Source organism: Gasterosteus aculeatus, chromosome X, assembly GCF_964276395.1.
Source record: "Gasterosteus aculeatus chromosome X, fGasAcu3.hap1.1, whole genome shotgun sequence".
NCBI classification, from domain to species: domain Eukaryota; kingdom Metazoa; phylum Chordata; class Actinopteri; order Perciformes; family Gasterosteidae; genus Gasterosteus; species Gasterosteus aculeatus.
The window spans coordinates 17,183,088-17,206,713 of record NC_135698.1 but is presented as its reverse complement, the minus strand read 5'-3'; the positions used below and the strand labels follow the sequence as shown (position 1 = coordinate 17,206,713).

Genomic DNA, 23,626 nt, shown 5'->3' with positions numbered 1-23,626 from the left:
CTTCGCCGGTGCTGGAGGCTGTTTCTACAACAGCCACGGAATTCTGTTAATCTGAACATCTCAGACACTAAATGCCTACGATGTGGCCGCCGGTCATCACTTCACCTGGAAGCACTTTATTCATTTATAGTTTGCAACAGTTGAGACGGAATCATCCATCTCGGTCACTATAGTCTGTGATGAAGCCCACAAAACATCTGGACGCTGCGAAAGGATCCGAAAGAACAACCGCTGCTGCATTTATTTGGCTGACCAAGAGTCATCGGCATGGCCTGTGAAAGTCCTCAGAGAAGGCAAACTTGTGACAAGGGTCATGAGTCAGAATGGAAGACACAGTGCCACGAGTTCATGTGCGTCATGGATTCACAGCCCCCAGGGATGCCTCCAAGACAGATATTTACAAAGACAAAATGTTCGAAGGGAAAGAAATATGATTAAAAAGACCTTTGGGAGGATGCTTCACGGGATGACACACCGGCACAGAAAGATAGACAATGTCGTTATTACATCCAATTTGCATTTAGATGATAACAAGGGAGCAGAGTTTAAATGGGCCTTCTGTGTCTCCGTCAGATGGAATTACGAGCTCGCTCGAGGTGCTGGACCAAATGTTGCCATTGAGCGCTGACTCTGGGTTTTCACAGGATGTAATGCTGGATATGAACAAGAATGTTATAAAACAAAAGGAGAAGATTTGACATTCTGCAGAATCCATTTCTCTTCTGGCCTTTGTGTCTCACGGCTGCTTCATCGATAAGCTAAGTTATGTTTTAGGGCGCATGTTCTTTAATGTCCGTGCGCTGTGTTGGAACGTGTCACTTCAAACTGTGTGCATCTTGCGAGCCTTCCATCCGTTATCCGTTAAACAGATATTTTATCTTGCCACAGTGCAGTTACGTGTGCTGATGGAAGGGCCGTTCGAGGAACGTGGGGGGGTTCGATGCTAGAGGCTACAGGATGTTGCCGTCTTGCTGAGGACCAAACAAAGCCTGTAACTAAAATCAATGCTTGTCTTCACGAACCCTGTAGCCAAAACCAGAACCAGAGCAAGGAAACATTGATGTGCGGGGAAAGAAATCGAACCCTCAGGGTAAGATGTTGCCTGTTTGCTGATACACATCTTACAGCTGAACCATCCAAAGAACAGAAGCTAAGCCAGTTGAAATCTGTCGGGCAGTAATTAAAATGCTACTGGTTTCATGTGCATGCTAACAGCACTTTTGGGAGACTGAGAAGCGTGTTTCCTTTTGCTGATGGCCGAACGCATATTTCACAGCTCCCAATGTGATGGCGCTCTTATTGGGGTCAGATTTTCATGAAAAAGCTTTATTCCCGTCATCGGGGTGATGTCATTTCTATCTCTTTCAGTCCATGCAGCTCAGTCCCTTTGAACCAAAGAGACAAGTTGTATCCACATAGCTTGTGCACACTTTTGATTCAGCTCAAGCAACATACAAGTCAGGAGGTGTGAGAAGAGGTTGGAAAAGCCACATCACCATTTATGGCTTTTCCACTTTCAGAGGAGCTGCAGGTAATTCACGGACACTTTGTGCTTTTCCTTTAAGTAAAATTAAGAGCCACACTTTTCAGAATATTGGAGGCCCACCCTGCAGAGGTGGTTTATATGAAAGTTAATTGAATAATGTGCAAGCGCTCACGTCCAAGCATGGTAACCGTTTAACGAGCCATCACTGGCTGTCGGCTGCATATCAGGCAGTTTATGAAACGGGCAGAAACACACGGCCTCCGATGCTGATAACGGACCTCGTGATTGACAGGAAAGCACACGCATGTGCTGGTGTCAGTTTGAATCCCTAAATGAGCTAGGGGTTGAGTAAGTCCTCCCACTGAAACGGTCCAATGAGACGCCTTTGGGCAAGGCACATAAAGCTGGCGTTTCTCCGCTGCTTAATGTCATGAATTTACAGCCGAGTGTTGAAGAATGACATATCTCTCGAATGGTCCCAGCGTACTGGGCTTTGGTGAGCACGAGCACACAAGGTGGGGGGCAGTGAGTCGACCAGGCTGTGGAGAAAACATGACCCCCCCTCACCCGCCTCCAAAAAAAAAAAAGAAGTGAACTAAACTAACGGCAGCGAAAGTTGTTTTTCAGATGGCTACTGTAAAAGGAGTCTTTGTGTTGGGAAGAATCTGCTCCAACAAACCCTTGACTAAGTGCAAGAGAGGAAAGTACAAATGGAAAGAAGCACTCAAAGAGAAAGCACGCGGCGTTCCCGGTGGGAGGAGGGGGTTTTCTGGGCAGCGGCAAAGGATGTATTTTGGGCAAAAGAGCTTCTTCTGCAGGCTTCTGATCCCCTGTTTCCCCAGAAGGCCTTGGCGTGGTGTCAGGGCGTTGGTCTCGTTTCCAATGGCGTCACTCTCGGTGCGACAGCAGCTTCATAAGGCCGTAATAATGTGTTTTATTTTTAACCCAGGCAGCGGTAACGGCAATTTTCACGTTCAACGAGAAGCAGTGTTTTGGCACATACAAACTATAGGATGGATTTTGACAGACAGCTCGATGGTGGATTGTGCTGAACCGTTTTTTGTCCATGAGATGGTCTGCAGGGCTGAAAGACTGTTAATGGACATTTTAGCCTCTTGAAATTTTGAAAGATTTTAGCCATTTACAAGAAAGTTATACTCATGTAACGAAGGCTTTGGTGCTCAGAGCACTTAACCCTAAAATATTCTGTTTCCATAAATTCAGCTGCCTTCTCAATTATGTTAAAAGGGGTTCCTCCTCCTTGGACGCAGTTTTAATGTTGTATTTCGAAACTAAACAAAACGCAATACGATTACTTGGTTTGGTTTAAATATGTCTTACTTAAGTTACTTACATGCATTAATGGTTTCACAGGACATGAACCTGCCCTTTTATCATTCATTTTATCAAAAGTCATCATTCCAGGCCGACTTTTGATATCGCCAAATGAAATGAGAACCGTGAATTAATACATTTCCATGGAAGCGATTGAGTGTCAAAGCAGATTCTTTTGTGTCTGTGAACACAATTTTTTTTTGAAAATGAATATCACTCCCTCAGAGGCTTTTAAAAGTAAAAAGCTGAATCTAACAATCTGAATCCCGTTGAGTCAAATGAGGTGACCAGATTTTTTTGATCAGAATGTTCTCATGCAGCTTTCGTAACTACACGCAAGATAAATGCACTAAAAAAAAACACATTTTCAGACCTTCCATTCCACGATCTAACTCAACAGAGTAAGTTAGTACGTTGTTTCCTGTAAAAAATGGAGCTGTGGTTATGAACCCAAGGACACAGAGACAACGGACTAGAGGACGACCCAAAGTACCTTCTGAGCAACAGTAAACCCAAAATAATATCAGTGGAAAGGGCACATTTTGTAAGAGAAGGTTGTGCACCGTGTACGCTGAGTTTCCTTTCATCAGGAACACTGTGGTTGTTATTAGGACGACTTGTGCTATTGAATCACTGCATTCATCCTCTCAAACACATTTTGCCTCTCTTGGCGTGTGAGGAGCAGACGGGTGGAGCTGACTCAGAAGGGCGAGGCCGGGTGGAGCTGGGCGGTGCACGGCTGCTGCTGTTGGATTTGGCCATGAAAAGTTCACCACAGAATCCTCCACACACAAGGCTTCCTCCGATGCTTCACAGTGACTCTCGAAAATCATTGCATGTGCTCATATGAGACCTTCTGTGGTTTCACATTATTTATCTACATTTCACTCAACAATGCAAATAGGGATATTATACCTTTAATGCAGCACACCTGCTTACAGTTAAAGCCTCATTCATGAATCCACTAAAACCTGCAACAGGATATATCATCCAACTACCCCAATTCTCTCTTTCTTGGGGCCAGTGGGTTGTTTCCAAATGACCTCACCGTGAAGCCATTGAGGCCTCAGCAGTGAGTTCACATGGAGACCACCAGCAATAGTTTATAACTCTCATTTCTGGGAGGTCAAGGAGGTCCGCTGTGGAATTAATCATACACTGGAGAGTTGAGCTTCCTTTAGTCCAGGTGGAAAGGACCTTTTACTGTTTTACCCTTTAATTTACCATTTCATTTATTCGCTGTCCGAAAGCAAAGAAAAAAATTAAGTTGCTATTTGGCTTCACAATAATAGGTTAAAAAAAATGCATTCTTGGCCCCTCCAGTGGCGCAGAATCAAATTCACAGCTTTATATGCTCTTATTCTCAAACCCTTGATTATATTTTTTTCCCCGAACAAAGGCCGTTGATTTAATCCGACATCTCTTACAAAGGAATCATCACATTATCTCAGTACGGCCGCGAGGAAAACATGTTTTTAATTTGTCTTCTCAAAAACAGCAGCTAGAAGTTGTGTTCAACAAAGGACGTCCATGATTAAACCTCATCAATTATCGGTTGTCACGGCGTATTCCTTATTCTGTGCTGATTCATTTAGCTGCTTTAGATGTTTACTTCCACTTACCAGGATCACTGCAATCTATGTTTTACCTGTCATGTAAATGCATCAGGGGAGCTCAAGTACAGCACACACAACCTTCAGGAAGTCTCGTCTGTCGCTGACCGCCACGTTCTACTTGCGCCTGGAAATGAACTCCAACTTTCGGCAAAGGAGTGAATCCAGTTTATTCTGCTCGCCAAGAAAATATACAACAGCTGCTGTGAGAGTTTCTGTTTAGACTTCCACCAAGATACACAAATTGACAAATTACCAAAGGCAAATCTTTACTTGGGCAGAGGTAGGACAGCCTAATGCTTCTATCATCATAATTAAAAACTGTTTGGAATTGATTGCATCAAGCATTATTTAGCCCGGATCTATGGTCAAGTTTAAACCCCACTTACAAGGGATCAATGCGTCTATTTCCAACTGCTGACCTCTGTTCAGCTGTCCGCTGCAGTAGAGTAGAAGCTGGTGGGTGTAAAGCGCCGCCCTCCTCCAAATGACATCCCCGTTCATCACGTCTCAAGTGAGTCACAATATAAACCTGAACAAAAGTGTCTTACACCTCCCATTTGAGACTGAACTCAGGCTGATTAAACCCAATGAAGGGTTACGGCCTCTGGATGGAGTGGCTTGCTCCTGGGAACACTGCACTTTATTCTGTGAAGAAACTGCATTTAATGGGGGGGAAACTGACACGTCCCAAACATCGCCTCAGGGGGACATATAGGGCCTCTGACCCAGTGGAGGTATTTCACAAGTTGGGAGTAAGAATATGTTGCTAGTTAAACACCCGAGGGATCTGAACCATTTTGGAGCATTTAGAGTTAATGCCACACAACAGACTTTCCCTGAAATAAAGTTGAACTAAACAGCCCTCCGGTTATATAACACCGGAAAAGTTCATGCAATTAAGGCAAAGAGGGCTTATTGGTATTCTTATGTGTTGCAAAATGCTCTCTCCCGCCGGTGACTGCTGTAACAAACAAGGGTAGGACTAGGACCACATTTCTGTTGGGTAAGAATACCGGCCGCATGTGTCACTAGCCTGCCTTAAAAAGAGAAATGTCATGTTTATTTCAGTGTGTCCAAGGTGTTTAAGACAGTACCTCCCACTTCAGAGGGCAGTTAAAAATGAAAGCATTTGAGCTTAATTTAAGCTCGCCAAATCCAAACTGGACTCAACAATGTTAATTTGTCTTCTTTGTGCGTCTAGTTTTCTGTATTTAAGTTATCTGTCAGATAAAAAAGAGGCTTGAGAATTACTTTTTGGCTGCAGAGTAACCGGATGCTCCGGGGTCACGCGTGGTCAGCTTCCCTTGCGGTCTTTGCGCTCCCGAGGGTCTATTCCCATGGCCCCCAGTCTGCCGCAATGTGCTACATAAGAGTCCCCAGTCGGCCGCAAAGACACTGGCATTGTCGCTGCGCTCATCCCTCCCGTCATCTGAAAGATCCCGGTTTATGTTCTCTTTTCTCACAATGACTTTGTCTCGTAAGATTGTTTTCAAATCGAAAAGTTTTCGGGCCTATTTCCCCTTTCTAGCTCAACAGCCATTTAGGAAATATACTTGATTTGTTGCCGACTTCCTTTGTTGGAAAATATGAAACCGCAGCCAGCAGATGTTTGACTTACAACTCAACGTCTGGAATCTGGCAGTTTTTCCAAATGAGATACAGCCCGCATCTCCACAGGAGATCTCCGCCACATTAGCGTCATTTCTGCTGAACTTTTTGTTTTACATAATTATAACTGCAGTTATTCGACATATCTGAACATGATCCCAACCTTTACTTTTTATGAGAAGGAAGAACTACTTTATGACTGACAAACACAACACATGAGCTCGGCCTTTGCTTAGTTCACAATATCCTATGAAACCACGCCGAAGCTTTCAGCATCCGTCCCGAGGGTCTGAGGGACTCGACACAAGGAGCTCGGCTGTCTGGCCGGCCGGACCTCTGACGTGTGCTTCGGCTCCACTGTGCAGCTGCTCTCACATTCACGCAACAGTCAAACCGAACTTCAAGTGACACACGCCCCCCCCCAGGTTATTTTAAGCCTGCATAACCAGCGGGGTGACGGCATTTACTCGGGCTGCCTAACACTGGGGTTTGTGTGAACCACAGCACACAGACACACAGCCGCACCCCCTCCACCCCCTCCTCCCTTTCCTCCCCTTTTTCCTCCCCCCTTCCCTCTTTCGTCAATCCCATGTGAAGCATCGCGCTCTTTTCTTGGTTCTTCCGTCCGGCTATATTTAACTGTCGTATGCCACTGCAGACTGACCCCCCCCCGGCCGTCAAACTACTCCCAGTGCTTTTCATGCTGCCTTGGCAGTGCTGATGAAGAATGAAAAAACGTTCATAGCGTAAAAAAACGCTTAGTATGATATCCTACCGAGAGTTGTTTGAATTCAACATGTTTGATTTTCCGCTTGTTAAGTGCTAGAGTTATTTCATACAAACTAAAAAAAGCTGGTTTTCCCCACCAATCCTCCTGGTATTCTCCCCTGCTGTCTGTTGCTCTTTGTATGAAATGACAAGGAATAGATACAAATTCATTGCGCGGGACATACATGCTACAAGTGACACTGTATTACGTTTTGTAGGTATCAGAATACGCGTGACAACAGAGTTGATCAGTTAAGTTCCAAGTGGCAATATCTGTAAACTTTGTCCGCGTCAGAACTTCGTCCCCGACCAAACGCACACAACGAAAAAAATATATAATTTCATTCAGGATATTAACATCTCGTTGCCTTCGAGGGGGACGAAGCTCAATCATGTAGTCTTGGAGCAAAGGCTAATAAAAAATCAGAGTTGAGAACTAATTAGAAGCACAACATTAGTACTAGTTTGGAGTCAGATGTCTCATGATTGACCACAGCGGCCTTGTGCTTCTGACTCACGCTCCCTCCGGGCTGCAGGGAGTCCTCACACTCAGTGGATTTCTCTATGTTTAAATAGTTAGTATTTAATATTCCTGTGAGCTGCTGTCCCTGCTGGACTTCTCCGAGGGAGAGTACTCGGTAACGGAACTCGACGCATGTGAAACGCAAAAGACATCGCATGAAAATTACATGTCATTTAGCTGACGCTTTTATCCAAAGCGACTTACAATAAGTGCATTCAAGATAGGGATACAAACTCACAAGAACAAGAAACAAAGTGCAATTTTATCAAATAAGCCAATTTACAATTTCCTATAGATAAGATAAAACTACAATTTAAGTGCTACAATTTGACTGTTTATAGAACTCACATAAAAAGCAGTTCCCAGAGGTTCTGGCGTTGCTGTGAGCGACGCATCTGATAAGAAACTCTATCGGTGCCGGAGTTTAAGAGCTGCTTCTAACACGGAGCATTCGGGTAAGTTGTGGCACCCTCACATTCTTTCACCGCAGTTGTTTCGTCTACATTAGGCAAAGAGAAGTGGGGGGACAATTTGATTAAAGCCTCCAGCTTTGGCTCTCTACCAATCAACCAAGCCGACTCCAGATGTTGGAGTGGAAAACGCAGGTTTTTTCTAACGCGTGTCAGATGAGTCAGCCAAACTCTGGAAATATTTCCCATGATTCACGCTGCTTTTCCAGCGCCTGAGAAGCCGTTCCCTCACCGCACTGGCCACATCGTCCGATTCCCCCAATCAGGGCATGTGAGTTACATGTGATGCAGAGTACAGAGCAAGCATTGTTCCTCCATCTTCATTCATAACATATGATGCTGCACCATAACGGAATCTTTTGATATTATTAATTGATAGTGTTCACCATAAACAGGAAGGAAGGATCTTCAGGGTTGATTTTGAAGAGTCCACTTAGTAGTTTCACAACCAATTGGGGTTAGAAGAATTCCTCCAACTGTTTCATTTATTTTCCAGTGGATAAGAGAAACAATGGCAGCCAGAATAGAACTGATTCCCCTCCGTTCAACCGGAAATGATAAATCTCACAGAAAAAGGAAGAAAAATGGCCACTTGCATCGAGACATCTGGTCATGCATAATTCCTGCTTATTGAAAAGTTGGCAGTTCTGCATTAATGAGAATTTTCCCCAGAGTTTTCCTTTGGGCACAAAACTCCCCAAAAATCTCTTATCAAATATAAACATTCAGAGTTCAGCTGCTGCAGTGAGCGCAGAAACACACATTTAAATGTCCCTTTTCAGTTTATGGCCCTACTTGGATCTAAAAGGGATCCTAATGTACACGATGGCCTGTCTGGGGTTGTCTCTTTCAGCTTTTGCGGTACTGTTTTATTTTATTACCCTCTTTACTGTTTATTGTGTTCAGTAACTGACACTAATCTCATTTTTGTAATCATCTGTTTCCTCTTGTCTGCTGCTGCAAAGACATCATGGCCCCAATCTAATCTAATAATGTCAAGGTTTTGGCCAAGGAAACACATTTAATACTACTTTTGCCCAAAGCACTTTGGTATTCCAACTGTACAGTGCTACAAATTTCCTAAAGATTGCATGGCGACAAGGCGATCGCAGGTTGACAACAATTTGAAATCTGGTTGTGGAAGAATCATAACTAAATTGTTGCCCCCCCCCCCCCCCCCCCCCCCATCTGATAGACGTGTCGGGGGTTAAAACAACACGGGAGCAGACTATGAGATGGATTTTGACCTTCCACCGAAGGAGAGAATCTGGGCCTGTGTTTATGTCAGTGTACACACCCAGGGCTAAATGAGGTCTGTGTGTGGGCTGTCTGCCTGCTCCAAGCAGATCGCTGCCCTAAAATATAATCCCAGCAGCCTCCAAGTTGACAGCCAGCAACCTCAAAGAGAGCATTGTGGGAAAGATTATCTGCCAAGGGACTATAAAGTCCTCAGATCAACGATAATTCTTTTTTTCTAACCGTTGTTGCTGACTGAGTTACGTGTCTTACATGTGACGACAATGGCAGCAACACTTCTGGAAAGGAGTTTTTTGGCCTTGTTTCAGAAGCTTGTGCATTTGCCACATCTGCAGCTTTGTGGAGTGCAGCTTGATCGTCTCATTGAATGTTTTTGATGCCATCAGGGGTTGTCTGGATTATTTAACAATCTAATTTAGTAGTTTTGGTCATCATTCATATCAGTAATTATACCACAGGAATTATCGCATCATTTCCTCAGATCTGTCAGGCTTGAAAATGGGAAGAAAACTGCCTTTAAAAAAGGAAACAGGGCCACACTCAGAACCTTTTGGGGTTTGGGGTAAAATTGTGCCAGTGGGCTCATATTGATCCACAAAATGATCTCCATCTAGTATTTGGATCCTCTCTGTGAATTCCGCCTATGAAATGTAACTATGAAAATAAGAAGTTGTAATAAACTGAAATCTCGACTCTTCGCTGTCCTTGCGCCGAAATGGTGGAACGAGCTCTCTGAAGACACCAGGACCGCAGAGAGCCTTCACATCTTCCGCCGCAAACCAAAGACACACCTCTTCAGACTCTACCTCGACTAAAGACTAACAAATTGTAGCACTTAAATTGTACTTGTAACGTCACTCATCTATAGCAAATTGTAAATTGGCTTATTTGAGGAAATTGCACTTTCTTGTTTCTTGTTCTCCTGAGTTTGTACCCTATGGTTGAATGCACTTATTGTACGTCGCTTTGGATAAAAGCGTCCGCTAAATGACATGTAATGTAATGTAATGTAATGAAATGATCCTGTAGTTGTAAATAAATGATGAAATTGTCATTAACTCTGGATTTCTTTGGGCAGTACTGGCTTTTAGCTGCCGTTCCAATCTGAACACAGTAACCCACTGTGACAACAATGGTTCAGTGTCTTGACAGACGTTTTTAATGTTACAGCAAACCCACCTTCATCCGTCATGAAGGAGTCGCAATGATGTTAGCCTCGGGCCAGAACCCCCACAAAAAGTACTTAATGTCTCCCCGACAGTTTCTCTGGAGGTGCAAGGATAACACATCAGGCTAGCAGAAGGGAGGGAGGTTATTAGAAATGTTATCAATATCGATTCCATGCTCAGAAAAGGTTTCATCTTCATGCAGCCGAAAGGCCGAGATTGTAAATGAGCGGGATGGCTTCCCGCCTCCAGGAAGGATTTGTGCACTGCAATGATGCTTTAGAAGGAAGGCACTCGTTCTTCAGCAGGGCGATCGGAGTTGATTCTCTTTTAAAGGTTCTCTGCCCGACATTCAGAACATCCAGGTAGCATGAAGCAACTATCTGCTTTGTGGAGATTGTGGTAAAACCAGTGTGTTCGAAAGTGACGCCAAGGGGTCCAACCAGGTGTCAGTCTGTGACGAGCTTGGGTGAGAGCGTGCTGCCAGGGAATAAAGTCACTCTCCATTTGTGTGTGATGACCAAATCTACCAAAATCTAGACAATGGGGAAGATCTCGGGGTAGTGAATAATGAATATGGAGTTACGTGTGCACTGTTCACGCAGTTAGCATCGTTAGCTTCTAGCCACCGACGCAGGTATCGCCATGTTGAGAGCCATCTGGAAGCAATCTGTCAATCACAGATTTGCTCTTAATTTAGAGAATAAACATACTGTACGCTTTCATTTGTGCAAGTTTGCTAAAACTTTCCTCCCTTGCAATCATCAAATGTGTGTTACTGTATTTCATTGCAGAATACATCTCTACATTTTAGGAATAAGTTTCTGCTTGTGTGTTGAAAATAATTTGTAATCAAGTCACATTTTGAGGGATTTCCTAAAACAGGAAGCGGGCTACAGACTGCACATTCTGCCGTGCACGTTTAGACACTGGTATTCTTGTTTGGATTCACAGCAAACGGCCTATTTTCATTCTGTCCTAACATTGCGTTGTTTAAACTAAGAGGTGAGGGGGGGGGGGGTCACAAAGTGTGTCTGTGGAACCAGCAAAACACTAATCTCATCAATTTCCCAACGCAAATATTGGACCTATTAATCCTCTGTGCAGACACTTGTAGTCACACCGTGGCCTCTGCCAACTCTTGAGGAACACATGGAGGCTTGTACACAGACATTTCACAAAGCCCAGGGACATTTCTATATTTATTTCTCTTGTTACCATAGTGACATTATACTCCGGGGGAGATAGCAGGCTCCTTGTGCAGTCTCGTTGAGCTTCACGGTTGAAAATGCAAACACATTCGAGGACAAGGTGTCAATAAAGCACGTGCAGATATGCATAAACCATTAGACAGTGTTTGTAGTGGATGTTGGGTGTTTGAGCAACTTAAGACAAGCACTCGCCACTAGGGATGGATTCAATCAATGCTCTTACACTGTTATCTCGAAGCCTTTTCACACCAGTACCTCTGCCAACAGAGTTGGACAGGAGTTTTGTTTTCTCTCCATTCCGCCTGTTTGTCTCTTCAGCTGTCAAGTCATGTTTGTTTTACAGAAAATGTCAATATTTAATACATTTTTCGGGGGGGGGGGGGGGGGGGGGGTAACACCAAACAAGAACAAATGGGAGAGTTTTTGGAAAACCTGGTAATGGTAATTCATTTCAAGTTATTAGCTTTTCACACTGTTTGACCCGTAGAGGTGAGGGTATCAACAAGAAACAACACCTCTAATACCAAGCCAACCAAGCAACAGGGAAGCCCTGGAGAGAAATGCATGGTCTGAAAAGAACTGCTGCGCCAGGCTTTTTCCAAACCTTGGTAAAGTGGCGTTTAGAGTGCAGCCTCACTGGCCACTGAAGAGAAACAGAGCTGCAGGCTGTCTTAAAGACTCTTTGCAACATTTGTGCACATTTCAATCTCCAATCGCCAATAGAGCCATGACGAATGGAGCACCCCTTGACACTGATGGTATTCTGTAAACTCGGGTAGGTGAGAGTTGGTCTTATCAAACACAGATGCAATGTTAAATGTCGGACTAGGACATCAGCGGGTGGCCTAACAGGCAGGTCTTTGAGCCTCCTTATGTTTTCTTCACATATTTCACAGGCGGAGTGAATTATGGAATTGATTTGTTGAGGATTGGTAGGGAGTGTTTTTACAGAGGAATCATGTTCATGATTAGACTCAAACTCCTTGTGCTACTAGGATTATATTAAGAGGGGGTGCGCGCTTCATCACGGTGCCTCTGTAAACAAAGGTACCAATGACTTGACGTCATGGAATGTGCGCCCTGACATCTAAAGATGTAAACACAGGGGAGAAACACAAGCCTTTTATGTCGTTGGAGGAAGAATCCCCCGGCAGCTTGTGGCAGGAATTTTGTTGAGCCGCAGGGGGGCTAAAAATGTAATCAGTGACTGTACATCTGTTCAACATTAGCAATTAGTTCTCCAGGGTCAGTGCATGAGTACTGTTCACACTGAGGCAGATTGTGCATGGAGATTAGCAGATGAGGAGAAAGGGTTCCCGTGTACAGTTCCCCTGTTTTATTCTGCCGTTATCTTGGTAGTTTTTGATATCAGGAAAACAAGCGCTAACTATAGAGCTAACTACTGTATCTGCAACACCCGTCAGTGGGGCTTATCTATAAATTAGCAAAAACAAGGGCGGATGAGTCCTTCCGTGCTTGGAGGGAACGGATCACAGTGCAGACAAATCTGAATCGAGTTCCCCATCTGTGCTTTGATTCTGTGCCACTGAGACAAAGCAACAGTCCCCCGTTCACATCATCAGGAGACACCTTTTCCCTTGAGCTGCCAATGAGGCTCCCAGAGAGGTTTGTCTGGATTTAATTGAAGTGGGATTTGGAAAGAGAGTGTGAAGATCTGACAGCTGGCGGAAGACAATGAGCTCAACAGCTGCTCGAAGTCGAAGGCGGATCCTGCCAGTTCGTCATGTGTACAATTCTGTGAGTTGGTTAAGCTGTTCGGATATACTGTTTTCACCTCGCCGCCGTCGTCCCGCTCTCGCAGCGCACAAAGTCCCACTCGAATTGGGAGGAATGAGAAGTAGAACCGCACATCGTATCTGAGAAAGGTACATCTGTATCTGACTTTACTGATGCACTATGGAGCCATTGTACGGGCTTTGGCCCCCCTCCTCCTCGTAGCTCACACTACCTCTCTCACTCCCTTACTAGCCCCCCGCCCCACCTCTCTCCCCGCCACACTTCTGCCATCTCTCTTCTCCGGGTGTATAAGGAACAGCCCTCTGAAAGAGCCATTCATTGCTGCGGGGACCTCAGCTCACCTCCGACAGCATCAGCCGGGCTTCATCCTCACTGCCTCCTGCCTTTTGGCAACACACTTTCAATGCAAACATTCTAAAGGTGAATGCTCTCACACACTCAGCAGGGGCGCACACCAAAAGGCAAAGAAGAAATACATTTGACAGATGTTGTGTCAGGCTTTGGACCGCCGTCAGACCGCAGGCACATAATTCCCACTTGTTCAGTTTCATCCAAGAGAGAGAAAGTTTCACAGCTGAGCCACAGATGCACGATGACAGTGAGGGTGGACAGCAAAAACTAAAATAAAACCCTGATATCGACTAGAGTTCCCTTTCTGCCGAATGCCATGTTGGTGCAGGTTGGGGCTTTCTTGCACTTGGAGGCGAGCCTGAGGCGCCCACCCCTCGGCTCAGCACGCTTTGATTTGTGCATTGGGGGAGCATCAGACAGATCTCTGACAGAGGGGAGGGGGAAGTGAGAAAGGGGGACACCGGGGGGCAGGACAGTGGCACTTACCTCCATAACCTGGACTGGGAAGGCAGAGCAGCAGGGTCAGCAGGGTCAGCAGGGCGGCGACCGGGACCAAACGCGTGGCTCTCATGATCTCGTTCTGAAAAGTTAAGTCCTCCACTCTCACGTTAAAGACGCTCCATTCAGAAGGGACTGCATGAGTTTCCAGTTTTGGGACCCGCTACAGGATACTCCTTCATGTGGAGGGGCAGGGCTGGGGAGGGACCACGAGAGGGACCACCTCTTTCAAACCGCCACCCCCCTCTCCAGCACACTTTTACACACACACACACACACGTCTTCAAGGACTGAAAAATCCTATCCTGCCTCTCCCTCCTGTCCCTGCACCTACACATTCACAGGATGAAAACATGTTAGAAACACACACACACACACACACACGCAGGTGTCAGCTCTGCCCGTTTAACTTCCCTATAGCAACACTACATCCCGCCTCCCTCTCAGTAATTGGAGTGGCCTTTGGAGACCAGCGGCGGCCTTCTACAAGGATTTGATTTTAAGACAAACCAGGTTGCCCAACACTTACTGCGCTTCTAAAGTTCCCCTTGATCAACCTGTCGTTCTTTCCATTTTTGTTCCTATAAACCTATAATTATTATTTTTTTTTTTTCAATTTGAGAAAGTATTTATATTTGTTTATTTCTAGCTATATTTTAGTATTTTCTGTTGCCGTGCCAACCTCTAGTAATGATGATGTGTGTACTCGTTTGTTGACCGTACATGTCCAATAACTGAACAAAAAATAAATACATATTATTATGTGTTTCTCATTCATGACTGACACTCAGGAATATGAAGACTTTCATTTGACCCCTCTGATCTGTGCAGGAAAGTCCTCCTTCAAATGTCTTTTTTTTCTTCTTTTGGATCAAAAGCATCTCTGGTGGCAGCAGACGTAACAGCTCCCCACTGAGGTTGCATTCATTTGTTGGGAAAACAACAAACAGGATGAAAAATGTAAATAAAAAGATATGCTGATATGGGGCTCCTGCAGAATGTCAGCGCACAGCCTTATGTAATCCACACAACACCCTTTGCATGAGCACTTGATGCCAACAGATGTGTGTGAGAACCCACCTTCATCAATGCGACATGATGTCATCTTCTCTGGGGCTCAATAATGGATGGACATGCTGTGATTAAAGATGCCCTGTGGAGAATTTATTGTTAACAAACGGTTTTGTTTACATTCGGCTATCAAATTATGAACACCAAAATATGTTACACGTGTCCTTAAGGCTTTAAAACATATTGAATGAATTTCCTGCCACATAAAACATCTGAGAATCTTTTATTGAATCTTTTGAAACCTGTGTTGTTTACTTTTCCTTCTCATCCTCTTTTATAGCTTTGCATTAAGTTAACCTCATGCTCATGTTGTGTGTGTGTGTTCTTGTTGTGGGGGAACATAGAAACAATGGCGCCACATAACACCATAGAGACACAATACACCACTAAAAAGCTGCATCAATAGATTTGAGGGGGGGGGGGGGGGGGGGGGGGGGGGGCAACGTGTGGTCCGAGAACCAATGGCGTTTGCCATTTGTACAACGAGATGGCGCACGACTCGTGTTTTTGAGCCCCTATTGGGTCTCATCAGTCACGACAGGTTGTCCCCTGATTGGGCCTAAACGCCGGTGGTCAAGGCTCATGATGGGGGTGTGACCGAAGGCCAAAAGGGCCGAGCAGTCGGACTTCCAATCAGGGTGGTTTCAAATCTCTTTGTCATGAAATGGTCTCTTTTTGTTTCCATCTCTGCCCTGCACCAAAGCAAACGAACACAGCGGAGATTTTCTCCTGCAAATACAAGATCAGTAGTAACTTGATGTCCCCTGCTATGGACCGACTCTAATCTTTTACTTTTTCACGTTACACTGTTGACTACGAGGGTATTTGTCCTGATTCTATCCTCTGAGCCTACTTCACAGTTTCAGCCTTCCTGAGCTCGGAGGAATTCTCATCAGACCTCGTTTCCCTCCCAGTTGATGTCATCTTCACACGGAGCCGTAACTTGGGACGTTTTGACCAAAATTCACCCCTAAAGTCATGCTAGGCAGAGTGAAGAAAGCTCCACTTTCACCGCGCCGTCTCAAATATCAGCTCGGCGTGTCGCTGCAGCCGTCTGGCCGGACCACCGTCATGCTGTGGGAGCTCCAGACTTCATCAAACCGCAGCGAGTCAATGTTGCTCTGAACCTCCTTTTCCTCCCTCTCAGGATAAGAATGTGAGCCAGATGGCAGATAATCACAGCGGCCTGTTTTGATCACCGTGTATTACTGCTTTAAAAGGAGACGGCAATAATCAATGGGTGTCTAAACGAGGAGCTTTACAGGCATTGGCAGGAAAATAGAACTGTTTCATTTCAACGGATGCTTCATTTTTCCAGGATATGTTCCTTCAATCTATGTGAGCCAAACCTTTCAGTCTCTTTAATAGATGGTAGTATATGGTTCATGTTTCATTACTTCAATTGAATTAATAATATAATTCCACGATTCCTTTGTCGTTTTTCTTTTCCTTCTGTGACAACTGAGAATAAACCGAACCAGCTGCATGACAGCAACGTTCCCCGTGTGCTATACTGTATATATGCCTCAGGAATGCTTGCTGGACAGGAACTTTATGACTGGAAAGGTTTTTTTTTTTTTTGAAGAGGCTTCAGGTGGCAGACTCTGCCATTTGTCGGCAAAGGTAAACACTGATGCGTAGCTGTGAGAAAAAGCAGCAGGCCGAGAGGCAAAGTTCATGGTCACATAATTCTCCGCGCGGCAAAGAAATGTCACTTTCTAAATCGTCTGTTTTAGATCAATGACAATCGTAGAACAGCAATAACTGATGCAAAGGGTAACAACCATAGCATCTCACATTCAGGTTTTTATTAGCTTCTACAGCGAGTTTGTTATAAATAAACGTTGACTTTGGTGACTTCTGCCTCCCCGCTTTCTCGCCACTTGAAAAACAGGTAGAACTATTTTTTTTAAAATGTGTTTGTCATCCATCCGCCTGGTTTCTATTGTTTTTGCTTCTATTGTTCATGTTTGTGTTCACCCTTTTATTTTAATTTGTTATAGTGCATAAATGTATTATTATTATTATCAATTGCTTGTTATTTACAGACTGAATCGCTGCAGCTTCCTCGTAGTGAGAATTTGTCGCTTTTTCTCTCTATTAGTCAGTTCAAATTCAACATTTATTCAATCAAATGCTTTGCTGCTTGTTACTTTACCTACGTGGTTGTCATATTAACCAACAGTTCAATGTCCGTTTGACTCCTATTTGATTCAATCAGTTATTTCCTATCAATAATGAACTTAGACGTTCACATGACTTGTAGCAGGATGCACGGCAAAGATTTGAAGTGTTTCTACCCAGGAACCGGCTTTGGAGTCCAGAGAGAAATCTGTGCAACTAAGGTGAACAATGAATTCAGGTTATATTCTAGCATATGTTTGCTTTGTATAGAAAACCGAAATTCCCATCCCATAGACACTGCATAACATCACAGCGGACTCCCCCACCATCAAAGCCAACAGATCACCAGTGTGACAGAAATCTATCTAGCGATCAATTGTGTGCCAGTCAGCATGTTCGCCAAACCAAATTCAGGATTTCACGCGGCTGGATAGAGGAGGATAGACGTGCCGTTCAGGCTGCTCACATGTGACCTCGCTAAATGGAGGCAGGCGCTCTGACACTGAGCCCCCCCCATTCACTGAACACCGTGCCGCTTTAAGGCAGCTAATGAGCACCACTGAAGTTGACGTGCGTTTAAAGCAGGTGGTTGTGTCTGGAGACGTAGGGAAATTATAAAGTCACATCCTGCAGCAGCAGCTTGGCACGAATATTTAAAAAAAGGGAAAAACCAGCCTGCTATCCACAGGTAAGCATTACCTGTATGCAGCATGCATTTTGTATTTGCCCTGCAAACTGGGGAGTGGTATTGATGATATTGATATCTATAATACATACAGATATGAACAAAGAACAAATACATAAAGACAAAGCATTACAAAATCCAATCAAAGATGTCTATATTCTGTATTGATATAATTCAAGACGGCTAGCACACGATATGGACAGATTCACTTTCTAGTGGAAGATCAGGACTGTTAATCCTTCTTTGCTCTTCACCAGTTTAATCCTCGCTAAACATGCGTCTCTCAACTAGTACTTGAACAGCCAAAGAGCTGCGCCGTATTAGTTCCTGAAATGGAAACCTATATTTTTATCATATACTGTGAAGTGAGGGCACACAGAATACCAGGCCGTGGGTGGAGAGACAGTCAGGTTTACTGCACCACCACCCTGGCGAGTACACAGGCATACAGCAATAATGGCTTTGATGTGACAATATAAAAAAATGCCAGATACTAAGGGATATATCACAAACAATGTGGTACCACAGAGGCTGAGGTGTCATCTATTTATTTGCGCATAATAAAAGCAGCATTGGTCAAGGCTTCCCTCTTGAAAAACAGAAAATAGCTCCCTAGGACTTAAATGGCTTGATTACCTTCCATTCTGTAACCATGATGGAGTCTTCCATGTGGAGATCCAGTATCATTCACTCAAAGAAACCCGCTGGGAGCCTTAAGAAATGTTTGACTGCTTATTCAGGCTGAACTCCGATACAAAGCTCAGCACAGTGCGATTATAAAGGACCAAAGTAAATCTCAGTGATACTGTGCATCCTCTGTTCTCGTGGTCTTTTCTGAGAGGGGCTGGCACACATCCAGAGCACACCCAAACTCGTCTTTGTGGAAGATGAGGGCTTATTTCGAGAACACTCAAGGAAAGGAAAGTTCCATCCCACACCGACACAAAGTTAAATCGATAAATATGTAGGATTACAGGCAACATATCAACATCTGCAGCAGGTAACGGCTGCACGTTCTTTTTGGTTCTATTCCAGAAAATGTGCTGAGTGCCAATAGAGGTGAAGAGAACACTGAACACTGCCCTCTGGTGGAGGATCGAATGAGCTTTGATGACCACCCACCCGGCCTCTTGGGCTGAACACTTGAATTCTTAATTACAATTATTGCAATAAACAGATTGTTGCAAGAGGCACATGTCTTCCGGTTCACAGAGTAGATGCCTTTAGTGACGTCAAAGCCATCCAAGGAATGAATCCACCGTCACAAGGAAGAGCGGGGGGGGGGAATGAACATGTCCGCTGTTTAGGATGTAGGTCAAACTAAGAGGGTCAGAAGTTCGGGGTGAACCTCCGGGCACAAAACGATGCAGGATGCTTATAAAAGGAATTCATGTGAAAATGATTTCACTAGTTAACCCCGTTCAGAGGTTGCCGTCAGTGAATGGCAACTCAATGAGTGAAAGAAAATGCGACTGAAAACCTGTGTGGCCCAGCGCGGCTCCCTCTTCTCATCCCAGCTCGTTGCTTCGGCGACATTTAACAGTGAACTGTACTTTCATGACAGCAATCAATCTGCAAAAAGCTTTCCCATTATTCATTTCAAAAGCTGCCTTTCTTATTTTATGATCAGTGTAGGTCCATGTGGCAGTCGGCCCACATCTGAACATTACAACGTCCCGGGGTGATTAAAGGGTTTTCTGCTAGGTACCACGGCAAGATAATGCAATGTGCAGCATGAATGGGCTCTAAATCACTGTTTTAAATGAACAAGGCCTCCTGTGGGCTTCTGTTGGGCCCTGAAACCTTCAATGACATTGACCTTGATGAAGTTTGAGAAGTGGTTTTGTTCACAAAGACAGAATAGCATCTGCGTGACACGGTAACAAATGTTGACTGGACTTGGCGGTTTTCTTTTACTTGTCTCCCACACTGAAAATCCAAAGAGCTTCAAAATGTGACCCTGCTCAAATGTAATGTACTTGAATACTCTACCTGCACCTAGAATATTCAAGTACATTAAAAAACAATTCAACAAGTAAAAAGGGCTTCCCTTGGTTGGGAGGGTTTATTAAAAGTGTTCAGGGGGTGTGAAGATGGGATGTTTTCTCTGCGTATGCAACGACTGCTGCGGAAGCATTTTCAAATGTACAGATCAGAGGCAGAGAAGTGAAGTTTCTTTCTAATCTACTGGCCTTTAATTCACTTCCACTCAGACAGGTTTGTTCCACCGTTGTCCCGTCCTTATTATTATTGTAAAGAAAACAGTTTTCCACATTTCTTTCAGTGAAGCCAACTAGTGCGGGTGAACATTGTGCGGCTCCCGTGCCCCCCCACCCCACCCCCCCTCCCTCGCCCCCAGCCTTGTAACTCAGCACTATGAATACACTGTTGAGCCAGTTCTTTTCATGTGTTGGTGAGTTATGATGTCTCCATGCAGACCTTGTCTCTCTCTCTCTCTATCGCTTCATCTTCATCTCTTCTCTTCCTCCCTCCCTCCCTCCTTAGTGTCCCGGGTCCATTGTAAAACACTGGCCTGTGTTCTCGTGGTGAGACTGGATGATCCAGTTGGAGATCCCCAAGGAGTAACCAGAGCTTAAGGGCGAGACCCGGACCGCTCCAAACAACTCCTGGATACAGAGAGGTTGTTACTGTAAGAACACAAAAATACAGCAGGGCCGATGTCTTTGTAGTAAGAAGAAGCATAGCAACATGAACATGAGTTGTCCAAAGCACAAACCGGTTCTTTCCACTTTCTGTGAATAACCCACCAGCTGCACTTTGCTGAGGGCAGAGTTCACCTCCTGCATGCTGCAGCTTCGTTTCCACGTCCACTGCATCCTTCAGCGGTCCAGGGAGCATCCTAATATATTACATTCATGATAATAGTTAATAAAAGCTATGTGATGAATGTTCTTCATTTTGTAAGCATTTCTATCCACAGAAACACAAACACCAACGACACGCATTTATTAAAACACAAGCAACTACAGACCATCTCTTTTTGTTCCTCTATCTGTGTTTTAAAAAAACAGGATGTAAAATGAGGAGATTGTTGATATAACGTTTCCCTTTGAGTAGACGTGAGAACAATACGATGACATTTCCTCGTCTCTGCTCACCTGCCGATCTGCAGGGTGGGTTCGGTGGCATACACGGTCCCAGTGAAACCAGTGTGCTCAGTGATATACAGCAGAAACCTTCATACAGTGGTAGTTTGAGATCAGGATGACATTAACAGTAGATCCAGCAGCTCTAGCAGAATTTGAATGGGAAAAAAAGTATACTTAGAGCTGGTGCATTATTCTTTCATTTAAAGCATATAACTATATAAATATATACATATATATATATATACACCCACTGTATGTGTTTGTGTGCCGGCCAACAGGTGTACCTCAGGGAGACAGAACTCTGGCTGGGAGTCCACAAACACTCTTCGGGTCGTCGTCATGCAGGGAGACGCAGCAACGACCCATCGCCAACGCTCTTACGCACACGGGGCATTTCATCCGTTCTTCTTTGCAGAACCTCTCAGGTTCCATCAGGTTGGATGTTGTACAATTTAAATTAATTTATATAGGTTTGCCACTTCTGGAAAAGGAAACTTGTGATTTACAGAAGTTATATCCAATTCCTCACGCCAAGAAATCGGACTCCGGTCCGAGCCGTGTTGGTTGCTCCCCTCCTGTCGACCGTAGCGTCCGCTAAGTTAGAAGCTATATTCCCATCGGTTTACATGGGGGGGGTAGTCGGGCGAACAGTGACCAGGACCCCAGGCCGACCGGGGGGGGTGGAGTAGCCTGTCCACTCCTGATCTGCTGGTGAGACTCACGTGTCAGTGCGGAACTGCCGTGCGAGGGAAGAGAAAATAATAATAACATTTAAAATTTTATTTTCAGAACTTTCTACGGGCGGCGGAGAGGTCATTTCAGTTATAATGGTAGGGGAATCACTGTAATAAACATATGCATTAACACCAAAGTATTTGCTTGTGGGTATTGAAGTATCCACACCACAGTATCAGCACGTATCATGCATCAGAGAGCCAAAAGACAGATAGAAAAAGACGTGTTTGTGTTTGGGTTGACTGATACATTTCACCACAGGCTCCAAGACGGGCGATTGTTCCAGATGCTTTTCCTTCCCCCTGAAACCCCTGTGGATTCATGGCTTCTGTGGCAATGATAAGGCCTCACACGCTGCCAGAACTAAATGCTGCAGTACAGCTCTGCACCGCTTCATATTTAGATGCTGCACATTGGCACATGTATCCCCTCATAGACGTCACCGCCGTTTTGGTCCTTCAGACTGAAAGTGTTTGCAACTGCCAGCGAGTTCCATGACCGTACACACCAGAACCAGAAGTTAACCAGAAGTGTATTCATTTTGAAGGTATGTTTTGTTTTCAATGTCTTCTGTTAGTACAACAACTGAAATGCATTTTGCGGGATGAATCGTTATTTTCCGTTTGCAGCTGTATGGGTAACAAAACTAATTAAAAGAAGCATCGTTTGTAGTCCCAGGAAAGGCGATTATCAGACTGGCCAGAGGTTGAATCAGAAAGAGAGCCAAGAGCAAAACAAATGAAAAATCCCGAAAGTAAGATGGGAGAAAGAAGAAATGCATGAGAATAATGTTTGCATAGAGATAGACGAGAGTTATAATGAATTATAACTGAAAACATCTGGCCTGCTGGAAGGTCCTTGACCAGGAAGAACGACCGGAAGCCACATCCCCACAATGGAAACTGCAGTATGCGCCAAGGCTATCCTTGGAAATCAATAAATATTGACTGATTGATTGGCTGTAAAAAATATTGCTAGCCTTTTATTACATTTCAATGAATATTTCTCTGATATATTTACGACTGATGAAAAACAAGATTTCCGGAGTTCCTCTCACATTTAAAGCAGGACCATAAATACACACAAAGATGTGCTGGTAGCTTACTGGCTGAGGAAAGGGCAAAGAAGAACCAGCTGTGGCCAGATGTTAACTGTTTGATTAGCTAAACTGTTGGTTAAGTGAGGCACTGACGCAGCAGTGGCGGCTGGTCCATATAGGGCAATGGGGCGTGGCCCCCAAAATATTTGTTTATCATATTACAAATACACAAATATTGACTATTTATAAAATGTATTTGTGTTTTTGATCATATTTGTAAATTAATGCTTTTCCTGCACGTCCTCTCTGCATGTCTCAGCTGGGCTCGGGCAAGGTCCCAAAGGGTCTAGGAAGAATCATTTCAGCGTCCTAAAAATACGTTGAGGAAGAAACTAGAGGTAAAACAGCTGGACCCAGATCAGACGGACCGGCGTGAAAGGGAGGCTGCACATATTACACTTCTGTAGAGACTTAGAGACATAATATTTTTTGATCCCCCCCAAAAAATGTCCTAATATTTTTTTAACTTTCTGATCCTCCCCCCCAAAAATGTGTCGTAATAGTTTTTTGACCCCCCCACCCCACCAAAAAAAAGTCTGGGGATGTTGCTTGATGTAACCATGTGGCACCGCCTCAGCTCTGCTCTCTTACACCAACCTCCCCCTATTTTGTATATTGACCCTTCTCTTGGGCCCTTTTCTTGCTCCTCAGTCTTATGACTCTAGAATATTTCCATACTTCTTGGTTGGATCTATGTGCTCACTGTCAGTCTTCTGCTTCCCAGGGTCAAGGCCCAAATGGTCTGGGGTCCTCTG

General features: G+C 44.4%; 1 protein-coding gene across 1 annotated transcript in view; it reads right to left on the bottom strand.

Annotated features, from left to right (window-relative positions):
* The window catches only part of cspg4 (chondroitin sulfate proteoglycan 4), a 40,846-nt gene extending 26,552 nt beyond the window's left edge, over positions 1-14,294 (bottom strand). The window contains exon 1 of the mRNA XM_040163354.2: positions 14,036-14,294. Within this exon, the coding sequence (XP_040019288.2) occupies positions 14,036-14,120 (85 nt within the window). The 5' untranslated portion in view covers positions 14,121-14,294. The remainder of the gene's footprint in view (positions 1-14,035) is intronic.
* Between the last annotated feature and the right edge of the window lie 9,332 nt (positions 14,295-23,626).